The sequence below is a fragment of the Spea bombifrons genome, chromosome 5 (assembly GCF_027358695.1).
Source record: "Spea bombifrons isolate aSpeBom1 chromosome 5, aSpeBom1.2.pri, whole genome shotgun sequence".
NCBI lineage: Eukaryota > Metazoa > Chordata > Amphibia > Anura > Pelobatidae > Spea > Spea bombifrons.
In genome coordinates, this window is record NC_071091.1 from 40551332 (window position 1) to 40570759 (window position 19428).

General features: G+C 39.4%; 1 protein-coding gene across 1 annotated transcript in view; it reads left to right on the top strand.

The window, feature by feature from the left end:
* STAC (SH3 and cysteine rich domain) overlaps nucleotides 1–19428 on the top strand; it is a 222487-nt gene that overhangs the window by 118310 nt on the left and 84749 nt on the right. The window contains exons 6-7 of the mRNA XM_053468144.1: nucleotides 10938–11016; nucleotides 13792–13862. Coding sequence (XP_053324119.1) covers nucleotides 10938–11016; nucleotides 13792–13862 — 150 coding nt within the window. The remainder of the gene's footprint in view (nucleotides 1–10937; nucleotides 11017–13791; nucleotides 13863–19428) is intronic.

The window sequence follows — 19428 nt, forward strand, 5'->3', positions numbered from 1 at the left end:
GATTTGACCCTTTGGGTATATGACTGCATACTTTTAAATTACTTAGCTCATCTCTAGTGTACTCCTTGTACCCAGAACCATGCAGAATACTTTTGGACAGGAGTAATGCATTTAAAATGACTTGTGATGATTGTTATGATCTGTGCAGCTAATAGGTGCTACGTAACTTAATATTGTTAATCACTCATTATCAATTTTAGAATAAGTGCCATTTTTGGACACTGGGGGAGATTAATAATACTATTAATAGATCTTTTTTAAAAATTGGGAGCTCTGGTACTATACCCCAACTTCGCTCCCTCAAGAGAAACTTGTTCACTCTATAGTATTTGCCTCCTTGTTGAGTGTACATGGCTGCTGTGTTTGACTGGCATATGTATTAAGCGAACGTTACATGTTGAAGCTCCTTCGTTTCTTACCTCTTGTCCACTTTCCTACTTTTCTATTATATTAGATGGCGCACCATTCAGCTACACCCTGCAGTGGGCCAATACATTCAACTAATACTACAATATGCTTGTTTTTCACAGTACTGCATCTGCCAAAAAAATATTCAAAATGTCAATAAATGACTAAGCTTACTTACTAAAATGGGTTGTGCTTAAATCATTGACTTTATTATGGATGCACTCTGAATGAAAAATTCTGTCAAGTTTTAGAAGGAAGAAAGGGCTGTAATGACTAACTTCACTGCCATCCCCTGCAGCTCACCCCTGACACGGGGATATGCCCCAGTGACATGTACCGCTCTTAAAGAGACAGCGTGACACAATAACCCCATTTCCTCACAGGTTTAGTAGTTAAACCCTGGGCCAGCATCCATTCCTTGCCCTTTTGTGGTGTTAGTTGTGGATCTTCATTGGTGTATATTCTGTTATTGTTGCTCTTGACACAGCTTGTTTCTGACTATGTTTTGTCCCCTAATTCTGCTGTTTCCACCCGGGTTACCTCCCGTTGCTGAACTGGCTTGTCTTTGATATTGTATTTGCTGTCAAGTCTCCACTCCCGGGTTCCTGTATTCTACACTGAGTATAACATGACCATGCATACCACATAGTTCAGTTGGTGCGCGATATAAATATTACAGGTTTACAGTGGTTTGGCCTTCATAAAACCATTCACTGAAGGGAGAGTTGGCAAGAGAGTTGTGATCAGGTCCTGCCATTGGGATGTGCATCCCAGAGGGTATCTCCTCTGCGGAAGGGCTAGCTGGGGAAGTCAAAAGATCTCTCCCCAAATGCCCACCCCCTGCGGGGCCAGGTATGCAGCCAATATGTGTAAGTTAGAGCATTGGGGACAGGGGTCTCTCCAGCCAGAGGTGGACTGGACTGCCCGCTCCTGATAATAAAGTAAAAGGAGCACAAAGTCTGTTCATACCGACCCCTTTTCCACTACATATGATGTCACTGAAGCTGCACACACAGCGATGGAGCATTAAAACAGATGTCTGCGTAAACAGACCTCGTCCTCCCGCTAGAGGACTTGAGAAAGGTAAGAGATAGAGAAAAGGGGGAGATAATTAAGAAGAAGGAGTGATATAAACAAAGGGGGGATATAGAGATAGATAGAGAGAGATGAGATAAAGAAAAATTAGAGAAAAGAGGAAAAGGTGATGAGAAGTGGGAGAGGTCATGTGAAAAAGAGGACATAATGAAAAAGAGAAAAGATCTAATAAAGAGAAAGAGGAGGAGAGAAAATGAGAAGGGGGTTAAGGAGAAGCGGGAGAGATAAAGGGGAAGATAAAGAGAAAGAAGGGAGATAAGAGAAAGGGGCACTAAAAAAAGAAAATAAGGCGATAAAGAGAAAAGACAGCAATATGGAGAAAAGAAGAGATAAATAGTAAGACTAGGGGAGATAAAGAGGAAAGGGAGACATGAGCTAAAGGGAGAGATAATGAGAAACAGGAGGACCAAAGAAATGGGGAGAGATGAAGGAAAAGAGTAGAGATAAAGGGGGTAATGACAAAAGGCAGAAAGACGAAAGACAGCAGGATAGGGGATGGATTGTGTGGTAATAGAGAGGAAGACAAATATGTCTTAGGGCAAGCAAGTGTGTGTATACAGTGGCAAGTGTGTGTAAGGGCAAATGTGAATATGCATGTGTAAGTATGTGTGAATGGAAAGGTATGTGTGTTTATGGCCAGGCATTTGTAAGGGCAGTGTATATTTGTGTATTTTGACAGTCTATCCATTACCGTTACTGTTTTGGGCCTAAAAGGTATAGACTGATTCAACATTTAATAAAAGGAATGGAACACTTAAGTTATGAAGAAAGGTTAATTAATTTAAATCTGTTTAGTTTAGAAAAATGGCACCTCAGACAGGATACACTGTGTGTGCAATCTGGGTGTTGGGGCAAATGAGTATCAGGGCTGGACTTTGGGGTGTGTGACCTCTGAGCTATGCCTGTAATTTAGGGATTTCATGTATATATTTGATCTATACCTTCAATATATATATATATATATATATATATATATATATATATATATATATATATATATATATATATATATACACCTTTAGTTGATCTATACTTCCAATACTATGTTTTTATGTGTTATTTATTTAATCTAAACCTACAAAAAGGGAGGTTGCTAGGTTTCCAAAAGATGCAGGGCTAGAGCCCATAGCAGATTTGATAGGAGTGACTTAAAGAAGCTAACTCTCTGGGGTAAGCATACACATGCACACAAGATACACTATATGGACAAAAGTATTGGGACATCTGACCATTAAATTAACAGGGATTTTAATGACATTGCATTCTAAATACAGCTTAACTCATCCCAAACATGTTCGATGAGGTCAGGGTTATGGTCAGTTTAGGGCCGGTCAGGTTCTTCCACACCAAACTCATCCAACCATGTCTTTTTTTACCTTGCCTTGTAGACTGGGGCACTTCAGGCTGGAACAGAAAAGGGCCATTGTCCAAAATGTCTTGGTATGCTGAATCATTAAGATTTCCCTTTCCCAGGAAGTAAGGGGCCCAAACACTGAAAAACAGCCCCAGAGCATTACCCTCTCCACCAAATTTTACACTTGACATGCTGCAGTCAGGCAGACAACGATCTCTCGGTATCCACCTAATCCAGACTCGCCCATTGAACTGCCAGAGAAGCGTGATTTTTAACTCCACAGAACACGTTTCCAGTGCTCCAGAGTCTGCATGCATGTCTCCACTGGCTGCATGCTCTACACGACTCGATTTGATGCTAGGCATTGTACTTGGTTATGTGAGACATGCATCCACTTGCTTGGCCATGGAAACCCATTCCATGAAGCTTCCTCCGTACAGTTTGTGCTGATATTAATGCCTTTGCAAGTTTTGAACTTTTCAGCTATGGAATCAGCAGAATGTTGATGACTTTTACACCCCATGGGCCTCAGAACTCAGATCCTGCTCACTGACCTTATGTGGTTTTCAACTTCATGGCCACTTTTCCATAATACCACATCTACCTGGGATGAAATTTCAAGAACTGACTTATTGCAAAGGTGGCACCCTATGCCAGTACCATGGTTTAATTCACTAAGCTTTTCAGAGAGACCCATTTTTTTCACAAATGTTTATAAATGCATACTGCATGGCTAGGTGCTTAATCTTATACAGGTATGGCAATGGGTCTGATTGAAACACCTGAATTCAAGAATTAACTGGTGTGTAGTAATACTTGTGTCCATATTGTATGCTATATATTAGCCTCCTAAGGATTGGGCTGTTTGTTTTGTTTTTTATGTTTTGTGACCAAAGCTGTTTTAACATGTTGCGTTGCTTGTGTTTAGCTGTAATTGTCTCCTTTCATTTTGTGTACCCACACAAGTTATGTATTGGGGTTTTTCTAGACAAGAAGTTAATCCCTCTGTTGTGCTGAGTAAAGTTTGGAACTGGTACTCCAATACAGCACTAATGTTCCTTTTGATAAACAAGTATGTACAGTACTTCAATCAGCAGAATGTTGATGACTTTTACGCCCCATGGGCCTCAGAACTCAGGTCCTGCTCACTGACTTTATGTGGTTTTCCACTTCATGGCCACTTTTCCATAATACCACATCTACCTGGGATCAAATTTCAAGAACTGACTTATTGCAAAGGTGGCACCCTATGCCAGTACCATGTTTTAATTCACTAAGCTTTTCAGAGAGACCCATTTTTTTCACAAATGTTTATAAATGCATACTGCATGGCTATTTGCTTAATCTTATACAGGTATGGCAATGGGTCTGATTGAAACACCTGAATTCAAGAATTAAGTGGTGTGTAGCAATACTTGTGTCCATATTGTATGCTATATATTAGCCTCCTAAGGATTGGGCTGTTTGTTTTGTTTTTTATGTTTTGTGACCAAAGCTGTTTTAACATGTTGCGGTGCTTGTGTTTAGCTGTAATTGTCTCCTTTCATTTTGTGTACCCACACAAGTTATATATTAGGGTTTTTCTAGACAAGAAGTTAATCCCTCTGTTGTGCTGAGTAAAGTTTGGAACTGGTACTCCAATACAGCACTAATGTTCCTATTGATGAACAAGTATGTACAGTACTTCAACAGAGCTAGTACTGAGAATGTATGTGTATTTTCATACATAGCCTGTAACAAGCTATCACGATGGTATCTGGTGGCAGATACGAACCATTCAGACCATGTGGTCTGCCAATTTTTCAAGATATAATGACTCCAACCATAATCATTCCTTGGTCTTGTCTCAAATTCAGTATAGCTTTCTCTCTATTCTGTGCATGTTTCAATTCCCTCACTCTACTAGCCTCTACTACTTACACTGGGAGGCTGTTCCACTTATCTACCACTCGCTCAGTAGCATAAAACCTCTGTACATTACATGTCTATGCCTCTAATCCATTAGTTTTTCCTGATATTCACCTAGTGTGACCCAGTGATTAATGAAAGTCTATGGTGGAACAGAGTTCATTAACATTGCCATAAAGCATCCACTCAGTGCAGTTGTTTGAGAAGGAAATGTCACCCAAAATATCTCAACAGTCACAACCAACAGTCCTCAATCTAAGGTGTCAGTGCCTAAATATTTAAATCATAAAGACACATTATTAGCAGCATGTGACACCTGTTGTATTTATATTAAATAGAGAACAATAAAACACCTAGACATTCCAGTATATCTGCAAAATTTAGATTTGCACTAGTAGGACCCCTCTTACCCTTCTGTGTCCGTATTTACTTGCAATATGATTATAAAATGTTGTTCTCTATAAATAACATTTTAGATGAGTCATGTCCCCTCATGCCAGTCTAAGCCCTTGCTATGCCCCCCATTCCCCTCTGTCCTTGCTTCCTTTTTTTCTGGAGGGGCAGCATTCCATGGTGGTCTGCTGCCTTAGAAGCCGTGCCAGGTCCCGCAGGGCTGTGCAGGACCTTCCGAAGCCTTGCAGACGTATGCTTCCATTGTGCATTAAAGTGGGCCGGTGAAGGGAGATGCTATGATCTTCCGGACATGGTCCTTGTCCAGAGTCTCCAGATTTGAGATTGGAGATTTGAAGATGAAATTTGGGGCTTCAGTCCGGACCCCACCCCCTTAGTGAAGCCACTGTTTGCAAATACAAGGTTTGTGGATCTTATTCGGTTGATCTTTAATTGCAATGCTGTGTTCCCATGTGTTATTTATTTTTACCACATGAGGGAGGAAAGGATAGGAGCGACACAGTGAAGGAGGGGGAAAAGGGACTCAACTCATCACTCATTTTAGCTGTGCTGCACCCACCCTGTGAAATGCCCAACCCTAATTATTTTTGATTCTCCAATTTGTATATGGCTATCTTGGCTGTATAAAGAAGTAAATAGTAGTGGTTTGTCTGGTTGAAATTAGGGTTCAATTTAATATTCTCTAGTAAAAATAGCACAGTTTTTGCACTGGATTTGATCCTGAAAGTAACATTTGGATTTCATGGATTGAGGATTTCTTGCATGTGACGAAGAACAGGTGGCAGTGTGTTCATCAGCTGATGTACAACATCTTGAGGCATTCAATTTCTCCTGTCAGAGATTGGAAGAAATCAGAGTTAAATAAATATTTTAACTATTTCAACCCAAGCCTCTGGTAGCTGCCAATGGGGTTTAATTTTATAGTAGATTGAAGTTGTGATGGGAAGTTCGGATCATTAAAGTGAATCGGATCATTTCGACTCGTTCATTGAAATGATCCGATTCATGATCCAAATCTTCGGATCACTCAGTGTGACTCACAGGAGTTACTGTTTCCCAGTCCCTCCATGCAGGCACACTAACGATTGGCCCCGCCCTTTCATTAGTCAATGAACCCTCCTGCCTGCCTACTCGAGTGATGTCACTGAAGGCAGAGAGACGTTCAAGACCGTGAAAGATCCGCATCACTGTAAGATCTTACAGTGATCCGGATCTTACAGTGATCCGGATCACTGTAAGATCCGAATCTTTGAACGACTCTCTGCCTTCATTGGGATTCGAATCATTCAGAGAATATCACCATACATTCAGAGAATATCACCATACTTTTATAAATAAATACATTAATAATCACTGCCACCAGGATTTACATTCCCCTTTACCTCCAACTGCACCCCATTAAGCATAATTGCCCCTAAATTAACCCTAAACACCCTATCAACCATAACTGCCCCTAAATACCACATTAACCATAACTGTCCCTAAATTAATTGCATGTACTGCAGATAAATTACCTAATAAATGGTATGGTTGATGGGGTCTTTAGTGTTAATTTAGGGGCAATTATGGTTAAAGGGCTGTTTCGGATTAATTTCGGGGCAGTTATGCTTAATGGGGTGTTTAGGGTTAATTTTAGGGGCAGTCATGGTTGATGGGGTGTTATGGGTTAATTTAATGCTGAGGGTTAATTTAATGAATTTAATAAAGTTAACTTAAGGTGCAGTTAGTGGTAAAGGGGAATGTAAATCCTGGGGGCAGTGATTATTAATGTATTTATTTATAAAAGTATGGTGATATTCTCTGAATGATTCAAATCCCTGTAAGATCCGGATCCCTGTAAGATTCGAATCATTTGAATCATTGACTCATATGAATCATTTGAATCATATGAATCATTTGAATCATATGAATCATTCGAATCTTTGAACGACTCTCTGACTCTATGAGTCATCGTTCCTCTGTGAATTAATGATCCCAGAGTCTGTGTCTGAGCGCTCTGCAGATGACTCGCTCTAGGATCAGGTTACAACTGCATGATTCACAGACTGAACTGCTACAAATGAATCATTCAGTCTACTGAACCGATTCATCCGGATCACTAAAAAGATTCGGATTAAATGAACGATTCGTTCATGATCCGGACATCACTAGATTGAAAGCATTTAATCAGGATGTGAGGGAACTTCCTCCACGATCATGCTGGTTCTTGCAATTAAGGAATTTTTTTTCTCACGGCACTTATATGTGATTGGATTGAGGAATGATGGGGGTTAAAAAGAAAACAGTTTTAGCAAAACATAGTTTGACTTTTATTAAAAGGTTTGAAGTTGTGAGAACTCATTGTAAAGTACGTCTAAGGAGGATCTGTACAAACCTTCAGTTCCCAATTCTTCCAAATAGAGGTGTGGATTTTTATACAATTGTGCAGCAGTGTCATAGATGGGGATATTCCTATCATGATGGCCGGGCATACAAATTCAAACAGACTAAATGGCATTCGTGCAGTAAACCAAAAAAAGAGTATGCATGGCTCTAAGCTCCTGCAAAATTACACTATGGATAATTATTTTGATGATTTTTTTTCTTATAAATTCTGAATTCTTGTAAATTGGGTATTACCACAGCTGTATTTGTTAACAATAAACCTTTACACATGCACACTTTGGCACCAATATCAGTTATCAATAAACAGGACTGAAACCAATTACACATCAGTTCAGAGCTCAAATCATGAAACAGGTTTAGACATACTCCCTTGAAATTGGTCAAGCGGAACATCTCCTTTTTTATACTGGACTCTGCTTTTGGCAGGAAATGACTAACTAAAATAAATACACCATTCTAATATATTATATATTCATTTTTGGACTGAATTACTGTCTTGATAATAGAATATGCACCAGTTTTTGAGGACATTTTAGGGAAGGTCAAGGACAGAATAAATAAATGGACTGCGGCAACACAATCTCGGTGAGCTATAGATTTATTGAAGTGCCATAGCCTCAGTGAGGCTAGGTTTCCACTTGGGTTTTTGTCCTGCGTTTTTTTCTTGATGAAAAACGCCAAGAAAACTGCCACTGCATTTTGGCGTTTTTTCTGGAGTTTTTTCTGGCGTTTTAGCCTTTCTGTGGAAATTGCTTTTTTTGACCTTAGGCAGTTTTTCCAGCCTTTACAAGTTAGAAGTTTCACCCAGCTAAAAGGGATTAGGATAAATGGCAAGTATCTGCCCTCTCCTGATGTCATTTATTTGGTAGAGTTCTACTTAAACGCCTCGGCGGACCCTTTTGTCTCTTTTCTGTGGTTTGTAAGGCATGCTTTATTCTGAATGTCTGCTCCTCTAGGAAGATTGGCCCCAAATGATGGTGCAAATTGTTTACTGTTGCTTTTGGCACGCAGGATGCAGTCGGGTATGTTTGTTTGTAATGGCATGTTTGTTCCAAATGGTGTAAAATTCAATATGAACTTTGTTTTGTGTGAAACTGTTTGTTTCCAGCCTATTTCTCGTAGGACACACAGATACTGGGTCCATCCTCTGCATTGTAACTGTGGAAAAAAACGCCATAAAAAACGCCAAGGCAAAAAACCCACATGGCTTTTTCATGGCGTTTTTTCTCTCCCATTGACTTCTATTGGAGAAAAACGCCAAGATTTCCTTGCAAAAAACGCCAGAGTGTCAACATGCTGCGATTTTGAAAAACTGCCACAGAGCCCAAAAAAGCAAAAAAACGCCAAAGAGGACTGAAAAAACGCCAAACAAAAAAATGCCAAGTGGATATGGCATTGTGCGATTTCCTATTGAAGAACAGCTAACATCTGGCTGCAGCGTTTTTTCACAAAAAAAAACGCCGTGTGGCTGAATTGGCGTTTTTATGGGCGTTTTTAGCAAAAAAAACAAGTGGAAACCTAGCCTGAAGCAGACCTGGAGATATACACTTGAGGCGTTTTGTGCCTTAGCACTTAATCATAAGTGAAGGACTAAACCATCGGGGAATGTATAAAATGAGATATAAGGATCATATCAGTTAACAAAATATATATATAAAAGTGAAAAATAAAGGACACCAAAACTAAGTATTGAAAGATAACAATTTGATAATTAAATATTCTGAATTGTTGGTATTCATAAAAAAAACCCCTTAATAAAATTATCAGCTCATATATCACCTAAAAATAGCGTGAAACATCAAATTCAAAATTAACACCAGTAGGAAAGCTAGTAGCTAATGTAAAAATCCAGAAAGCCTGACATCTATGACAGATTGCCACCTCTAGGTCCTTAGGTCCTTTAACAATTTTCTCTGAAATGCCCTGGGAAGAACAAAAATTAAATCACCAAAATCAAAAAATAGTGGGCCACTGATGAGGAAAGGTTATGACTTTCAATGATTTGCAAATGTTAGCTCCACAAAGGGAAATGCTTGTTACATATCTATTTCACTTCTTAATAATCTTACATATCTGATTATACTTATGGCTATATTCAGTAACAAAATGTTTAACTTTTACATGATCATCACAGGATTACATTTTTTTGTTCTTTAATTTAAACATCAGATGACTTATATGCATCCATGACTAATTTATATGAATATCATCTGTCTAGAAATGTTTGAATTAGTTCCTGTGCTTGTTCCCTTATAAATATATCCAAACAATGCCTTTGTAAAAGATATAGCACAAATGACATATTTAGGATGACAACTTGATGCATGTAAGGTATCCTATATGACTGAAAGTATGTGGACACCTGACCATCATACCTATATGAGCTTGTTGGACATCCCATTCCAAAACCACAGGCATGTATATGGATTTGGCCCCCTCTCTGTGGCTATTTCCACAATGTTTTAGTATGAGTATGCATCTGTGGTAGTTTGCCTGGCACACAATTGCCATTCTAGTTCACCCCAAAGGTGTCCAATGAAGGTCAGGTTTACAAGCCACCCAAGCTCATCCGCACCAACTATGGACCGTGTTTTGGTGCATACAATTTTTTTAAAATGTCTTTGTACGCTGTAGCATTGACATTACTCTTCATTGGAACCCTGAAAAACAGCCCAGACCATTATGCTTCCTACACCGAGCTTTACAGTAGGTACTATGCATTCTGGTACTATGCATTCTGCTTGTGCAGATGTCACTTCCAGAGGCAGTTTCGAACTCTGTAATGAGCAAAACTACGTACATTACAGTGAAGGATGCTCCAGTCTGAGTGTGTGTGTTCTACCCCTTTGTGGCTGAGCTGTTATTACTCCTAGATGCTTCCACTTCACACTTACACTGCTTACGGTGAACCGGGGCAGACTGGGCAGAGCTGAAATTTCACAAATTGACTTGTGGCAAAGGTGGTATCCCATGTTTAAATTCACTGAGCTCTTCAGTACCACCCATACTACTGCCAGTGCTTGTCTTTGGAGATGGCATGTGTATGTGCTTGACTTTATCCACCTGTTAGCAACAATTTAGAAGGAGTGTCCACATACTTTTGGTCATATAGTTTGTTTGTGGTAAATAGAAAAGGTTGCATAATTGCAGACTTGCTGCTAGTAAAAAAAAAAATCCAAAAATGGATTTGCTTATCACTGAATCGTTAATGTTAAATTCAAAATCTAAAATTTAAATGTCACCCATGCATTCTAAACTTCTCAAAACCCTAGTTACATCTGACCTGTATTTATTAGCCCCCAAAAGCCTTGCATGGCAGTAAATAGCTTTTTTTGATTTTCTTCCTTCTTATGTGTTCATGTTTTAACTCTTACAGACAACAGACCTGGCTGAAGTACCTGAAGAAGGGGATTGCTCACTCTCATTGGATATATGTGAACAAGGAAGAGATAGCGGTGAGCCTTAATGTATATACAGTGATTGCAATATGGTAAATATAAATCAGTAGATTTACTTTCTCTCGCACTGATGAGTTTCATCTCAATACATTTCAGTAGAAAACTTTGATCAATAATGGATTAGTAAAAACTAAATGTGTAATGTAATGTAATAATAATACAATTGGAGAGATTTTGTTGGTTCTGAAAAGTGAAATGCTAAATAAATGTACCATTTAAAAAAAAAATTAAATATGTCTAGTTTAACATGTCTTGGGAAATATGTACATTATTTCCTCACCATAAGTATGGACTTAAAATTGATTGGATTGGATTAAAATTAAATCGCCTTATATTGGCAGAGTTTATTTAAAAAATATGAAATATGTATTTGTGCATCAGAAATGGATGATGGTATTGAAAGTTCCAGCATTAAACCATGCATATTCTTGATTAATGTCTGTAGTTTATTTGTACAAAAATGCAGTTGACATTAAAGTTCAGCTAATTCACACAGAGCTAAAGACAATGTGTCAATACCAGAGTTAATAATCAGGATTTCCATATTCTTATGTACATTAATAGTAGTGTTGAATGTTTAAAAATGTCAGTAATCATGTTATTTTGTAGTGCATTCTGCTCTCTTTGTAATGCCTGTGTTGGAAATTCATTAATTAAAATGATGCTAGAAGTGTGCAAGTAGTGGTGCAGTGGGTTATTGGTTTATGCTAAATCTCCCAGTTCTTGTGACATCTGTGAAATTCTGGTGCTTATGCTGTTACAAACTTCCGAAACGGATAGCCTGAAATATCATAGTTTATCTATGTTGTCTAGCTTCTTCTGAGAATTGAATTCACAACTAATTCTTTTGTGCCAGGCATTATAAAATCCATCAACATTATTGTGAAGCCTAAAAAGCATAGGTTTCATTTTCACAACTGCAATTCAAATGGTGTTGAATGTATTATTCCCAGTGGCACAGATATTTTGTTGTTATTTATATGGTTTTTAGGTATATATGGAGAATTTACATCAATGCCACTACTGCTGTGTAGTATGAGGTGTTGTGATTATATTGCATGCCCTAACCAACTATTACTTCAGCATTTGGTTGCATGTGTAATGCATTTTCCAAACTAAATTATAGCTCACACTTAAGGCAATGAAATATAAAATGACTAGAATGTGTAAATGGCTTTTTAACTTCTTAAGCATACAGGTAAACACAACATATTGTAAATGCGACCAGTGGGAATTCAGACAGAATAATGGAAAATTGTTTTCACACTTACCATATTTTCCCCTGGTTATAATTCAGAGCAGTATGGTCTCTGGGTAGCTTCTTTCTCTCAGATTAATCGACAGTAAAAGGCATTAAGGTACCCAATGTTATGACTTACCTTTGTTGTCGCGGGGGCTCCCTGCGTTGCCCCCATTGTCAATCCATCCCTTGGGCCACAGGGTGATCCCTCAGGGTTGTCCCACACCATCTACAGAGAATGCTACAGTCAATGCTACAGCTTCCCCACAACCTTGCTCCCTCCACCGGCATAGCAGCAGACCATGCTTCAGCCGCATCTCAACTTGCTCATGCATGTGTGACATCATTGACCTCGGATTACCTTTTATAACCTGCTATGACCTTGTTTTCAATCAGGACTGCCTATTTCTACCAGGATCTCCACTTTCTAGTTACTCCTTAGTTGGTGTAACACTTCTTTGTTGTTCCTGAGTTGTTTTTGGTGTTTTTTTTTCATGTTTTGACCCGGCTTGTTCTTACCTTTCTCTCTGTTATATGATTTGGCTTGATGGTTATCTCGCTGTTGCTGGCTTGGCTACAATTGACCTTGTCTGCTGTTTTGTGAGTTATGGTGAGCTGCTATACCTGGTTCTTGACCATATTTTGTGGCTTCACTCCACCTAGCTGTCCTGTCTGCCTCCTGTCTCTTCTGTAAGGGATCCCTCTACTTCATTCAATACACCCCCTCACCAAAAATAAGATGGTATGGTTTTTGCTGCCATAGATTATAGCCAGGAAAAAAATTAGAGCAAGTGTAAAAACAATTTGACCTCTGGGCAATACTCAGGCTAATGATGAAATGGTTGGAGAAATGAATAAACACGAAACCACACAAAGTTATTAGGATAAATTAAGGAAGTGAAAAAAACATGCAACTGAACAGGGAAGAAGATGCTGAAGCCACATCCAGTTCTTAGTGCCTGATGAACATGTGGACGCATGACCAGGTACCAGCTATATGGATGCTTTCCAAAGAAGCATTAGCAGCATTACCAACAGAGGACGAGACTTCCCTAGCAGAGTGGGACTGAGAAATTCTGCCACCATACCTTTTCACCTGTGATGTAAATAACAGCAAGTAATTTCTAATAATAATTGCTGTTTCAAAGTCCTGATGTGAGACAACGCCTTCATAAGAAGACATCGTTTGTGTATGCACCTTATTGCTTTTTGTTGCCACTGTTGTGCATATTAAACTATATATTGCATGAAAAAAAATTACACCTAGCAATTATAAATAGCGGATGCTTTATTTATACACTAAAAAGGGAATTAGCAGATGAGCTTGCAGAATATTTGTGGTTTCAACTCACCAACTTTACTATTCATAATGAAGGGCAACCCATGACAAATGGTTTAATTGGTCCTTCATAATGCATAATGAAGTCAGTGAGTTAAAATGCGTATTTCTTCCAGACTCCCTGTTTAAGCCCCTGTCCTGTCTAAACATCCCTGACATTTTAATCATGTGCTGTTTTGTTTTTTTTGTACAGTGTTCAGTTACTTAGAAAATGGATCAGGGGATTTCAATGAAGATCAGCAACAGAAGATTATTTACTCCATGGTACATTAATAATGCAATTGTTTTGTTGTATTTAGTAGTGTAATCATAACTTTCTAAATAAATAGGGGTGTTTGCTTCTGGCTCACATTCATATATGTGCATGCTAACGTTTGTAATCTGGCACATTTGTTATATCATTTTTATTAGTGGCCATAATGCCATTAAATACCTTTCAACTGTCCCGATTTTCCCAGGATTTGGGAGCTTGTCCCAGTACATTCATGTCTTGGGACATGTCCCAAGAAATTGGCAGTTGCGGGTGCTGGGCGGGTTGGGGAGATCAGTGTAAGGTCTGTTTCTGCAGACCTCTACTTAAGCTGTCCCTGTGGGCCAGTGCTTTTTGCTGAGCAGCGGGATATGATGTCATATGCCGGCGCTCAGCGGGGAAGCCACAAGCACAGTGGCAGGGATCGCTCAAGATGGTCTGCAGAGCTTCCACCAGGGGAGAAGATGAAGAATAAATTAGAGGGAGAAAGGTGAAAGAAGGGGCAAAGAAACAAAATGAAGGAGATAGAGAAACGAGGGGCAGAGGAAGATATGAAAGCTATGAAGAAAAAAGGACAGAGGGAACAATAAAAGAGACAGGGAGAAGAGGGCAGAAAGAAAAATGAAAGAGGTGGGGAAAAGGGGGCATAGAGAGAAATGAGAGAGAAGGAGAGAAGGATAAATGGAAGAGATGGGGAGAAGTGAGGTATACCGTGATGTTCAGGTAAGGAACCCAGTATGCAGAGATTGCAATAGAATGGTCAGACAAGGCGGGTCAGGAATGGAGAAATCTGCGTGGTCAGGAAGATGCAAAAATCAGCAACAAGGTATAATAGAATGGTCCGGCAAGCCGGGTCAGGAATGGAGAAAGCAGCGTGGTCAGGAACAAGCAGAAATCAGCAACAAAGTGTTTGTAGGGTAACTACTACAAGAGTAGAAGCTCAGCCAAAACAATAACCGAGCACTGACTCCACGGAGGTATGGAATTAATAGGGGGCTTGGAGAACGCGCGTACTGCGTACTGGCGTCGGGGAGGATATACCACGAGTACCCGCTAGACTCTGAAGCACAGCCCCGGGAAGGACAGTGATGAGGCAGTGGAAGAGGTAGGTATCGAGCACCCGCTAGCCGCGGGTACTCGGGGGATCGGCTGTGTTGTGGTAAGGGACCCTGATGTCCCGGAACATGACATGAGGGTGCAAAAGAGAGAGAAATGACAGATATGAGGAGAAGGTGATGCAGAGACAAATGAAATAGATAGAGAGGGGGCAGAGGGAGAAATTTATGAGATGTGGAGAAGGGGAAGAAATGAAAGAGATGGGGAGAAAGGTGGCAGAAGGGGAAATCAAAGAGATGAGGAGCAAAGAGAGGAATTAAAGAGATGGAGAGAAGGGGGAGAGGGATAAATGAAAGAGATGAGAACAAGAAAGGGGCAGAGTGAGAAATTAATGAGAATTGGAGAAGGGGTGCAGATCCTAATCTAATTGTATGTTTAAAACTACTTTTAGCTCTCCAATTGTTATTAAAATTAGGATAATTTATTTCCCCTAGGTAGGGGAAAGTAGCAATAGATGTGATATTTATATATTTGTCAATTTCTAATTGAAAATTATGTATTTTGTTTAATCATCAGATTCATATATTCTGCTACCTTGGATGGAACAATGGCCAAAATCAACTGCCTATACATTCTTCATTCTCATATTTTTTTATTTGAGCTTGTCGTCTCGTATAATTTACACTTGCCATATTAGTCGCAGCTAAATAAACAATAGTGTGACGTGCTGCAATGGATATTGACTCACTCGGGAGAATGGTGATTAGCCGTGTCATTTGTACATCACAAGTTTAAATATTTTTTTCCTGCAGCACTGTAAGAATTTTGGAAAAGTTATGGTTGAGCCATCAATTTCTCTGCTTCTATCTCCCAGTCCTTTTAATGTCAGATTAATTAAATTAGGTTCAAACAGATTACTTGTGGCACCCTGTCGAATAATGAAATTGATCCATGCCATAAATGCGTTAAAGTCATACAGTGGGGCACGACCAACATCTGCTAAAATTTCCTTTATATGTGTAATACTTAAATTGGGGACTGGTTGTGGGATTGGGACTTGTGTAATCTCATGTAGGCTTTATGTTGAGGTATTAGGTATTTATCACTTACAAAAGGCTCTGAGAACAGAGGCTGTGATTGCAAAATGGAGTTCCAATTGGTATTTTTTGTCCTCTACTCACTGTCCGTGTAGCCAGACTATGTGTAATATTTGAATTATTATGTAAGGACTCCTGAGATACATTGGTGCAACTTAGGCCTGGTTCTGATTATGGTGGTTCTTAGGGATGCAATGGTGTGGTATTATGATGGTCTCCACTGATTTTTGTGAACTTTAAAGTTACATTCCAAATCAGTGTCTATACAAATGTCTTCTAGGTCTATGTGGGTTCAATAGAACCAATTTGTAAATTTTATTTTGTAAATAAGAGGGTTTAAGGAATATCCCTTTCCCCTTTTTTAAACCTCCAAATTTAATTTGAGGTTCTCTCAATCTTTGCAAGGATTCTAAAACTATTTCCAGTGTATCATTTTTATTTATTTTTCCCTCTAACTTCTCCTGCAAACATGTAGCTGTGTGCAATGAATTGTGTGTTAAAGCTTTTGCACCTTTCAATTGTGAAAGAGTTTCTTCTAATCTGTCTTCTACCTCTCAATCTTTGAGATTCACACCCCCACTTAGAATTCAAAATACAAATTGCCTTAAGTAGAAGCTGTATTACACGTCCCTTTTCACTCTTACTTTTATTCGTATTATCCAACACTGATTCCATGGCTGCTGAAATACCTTCTAGAGTATTAATATCAATATTTTTCCACATGTAGGGTGTTCCTATTTTCTTAATCATTGATTCTACATATTCCACAAATTGTGGTGGTAACCACTGAGATTCTATTTTCTTATCTAAACCCGACTCTGATGTTTTTGAAAATTGATAAAATAAAGACTCAATTACCATTTAGATGTTCAGTTGTCCACCCCAGAAAAGTCAGCAGGTTAAGTTCAGCAGGTTAAGTTCAGCAGGATACCGCAATTTAATAAGATGATCCTTAAATCCACTTTAGGACACCAAAAATGCTGCTTTAACTTGATTCTATTTCTTCTTGAACGGAAGTCCAAATTCAGAGTTGTGATTTGCTTGAAGTCTTCTCCTGGAAAATGGGTTATATTTTGGAAAAGGGGATTCCAGGTGCCAACACACCTTCGTCTAGGGGTAAATAGTTTAAATCCACGTAGCTCTAATAATCACAAGAAAATGCTTCTTTGATAAGAAAATGGAGGGTTTTATACTGTGATGAAGCCCATGAAAGGGTAACACACACAGGGTTACATTAGTAATGAAAATGTATGGTAACAATGATGTAACAGAGATGTGAGTAACGCTACCTCCATAACAACCAGGCGGAGCTAAATTATAATAATTATGTAAGTTGGGGAGAGTGGGTGGAGGTTTGGGGTAGTGGGTGTGGTAGGTTTTCAAATAAGTAAGTGACAGCTGTTTTGCAAAGTGTCCCTGGAATTGTTTTTAAAAAATGTTGGCAACTATGCCAATATTTGTCAGCATCTAAGAAATTTGAAGAGAACAGGTAATAAGAATCTGGAAACTCCTCTGAAAAGTTCTTTCTGGAGGCTATATTTCATCTTTACAAAAAAGGATTTGCAAAATAACGTTTTTATACACACCTAAAAATGATCTAAATGTTAAAGTAAGCTATGTTGATTACTCAGTCTGCTTTTGATTTAATAAAAGTCATTATTTGCCTTTATAACAACCATTCCTTGAATAACTGATGAGTAGAATTGATTGCAATAGACTCCAGTTTTGAGAATAACAAAAAATCTAATTTCATGATAATGTCTAGCTCACTGACATACAGTTAGGTCCAGAAATATTTGAATACTGACACAATTTTCATAATTTTGGCTCTGTATACAACCACAATGGATTTGAAATAAAACAACTGAAATGCAATTGAGGTGCAGACTCTCATTTTTAATTCAAGGAGCTGAACAAAAAAATTGGCATCAACGTCTGCCATTCACCGTTTTAAAAGAGTTTGGGAGGCGATCAATGGTGATAAACTTTAATGGTGTCGCTGAAATACCTCGATAACGAGGCAGTCAGCAACACCGAACACTCACCCCAGGACGTGCTGTGACCGCTCCGGGTGAGCGGTCACAACCGCCACTGCAAGTGATTTTGCCACTCGCAAGATGGTGATGCATCCTTTAAGAAAAATAACAAAGTTGGAAAAGTTCGCTAGAGGGTCTCCAGACCTTCCTGAGAACTCTGCAATCAACCATGCAAGTCAATGGAGCCCAGCTTTCTAATCACAATGTGATTAGTAAAATATTTAAAAAATAATTTTAAGGGGGCGTGGTTAGCCTGCCGATGAGAATGGCTGCTTAACTTGTGAGCTCTGTTCCACCCGCTCCTAAACTTGCTAAAACACCTACTACACCTGACATGGACAGGAATAAAAAAATTGCCGACGGAACCGGGTACTCCGGGGACCGCCAGCAAGGCTCCCGCAGCTTCGCTGAGGGAATATTTCCAGACTCCGGCCCTGCTACATTCTCAGCCGGAGGACTCCAACATGGCGCCATCTCTCGCGTGCTCCCAGGCAGGCCCGGACTGGGACAAAAAATAGGCCCGGGCATTTAAGCCTGAGCAGCCCATATTTATTTATTTATTTATTGTTAAAGCCCACCCGTACTATCTTTGCATTTAATCATTCACACAAATCATTAACACATTCATTAATGCAGTCTCACAAATCATTCAAGCAATTCATCCTCACATGAATTCATTGTCATACGCATTCACACAATTCATCCACACATTTATTCATTCATTCTCATACGCATTCACACTACCCCCTCTCTTCATCTTATCTGCCCCTTCTCACTATATTCCCCCTTTTCACTATGTAACCCCCTTCCCCACTTCTCAATATATACCGCCTCTATCTATCCCCTCTCCCCCTTTCTCACTATCTAACCCCCCACTGCCCCTTCTCACTGCACCCCCCTCCCTCACCCTACTTACTTTGTTGCCGGAGCAAGCAGCAACTGCGACCGCGCCTGTGCCAGGGCAGGATTGACTTAGGGGCTGATGGAGCTGCAGCTCCAGGCCCCCACCTTAAAATAGGTCCAGTCAGGACTGGACTGACTGGTCCTATATGGCCGCATTAACGCAGAGCCCCTTAAGCCTGCCGCAACTACCCCCTCCTAACTATCTACCCTCTCCCTCTTTAAAGTTCACTTACCTTTCAGGAGTCCTGTGGTGGGGGTGCAAGGCCTCTGCCTCCCAGCTCTGCCACTGTATGGAACAGTATAGAGTGATGGGAGTTATGATGTACTTTTAGAGCATAATTAGATCATGAAAAAGACATTGGAAATGGTACAGCATAACACCCATCACTCTCACACACTTACCAATCCACACGTATACCAATCCACACATATACCAATCCACACATATATACTAATCAACACATATATACTAATCAACACATATATAC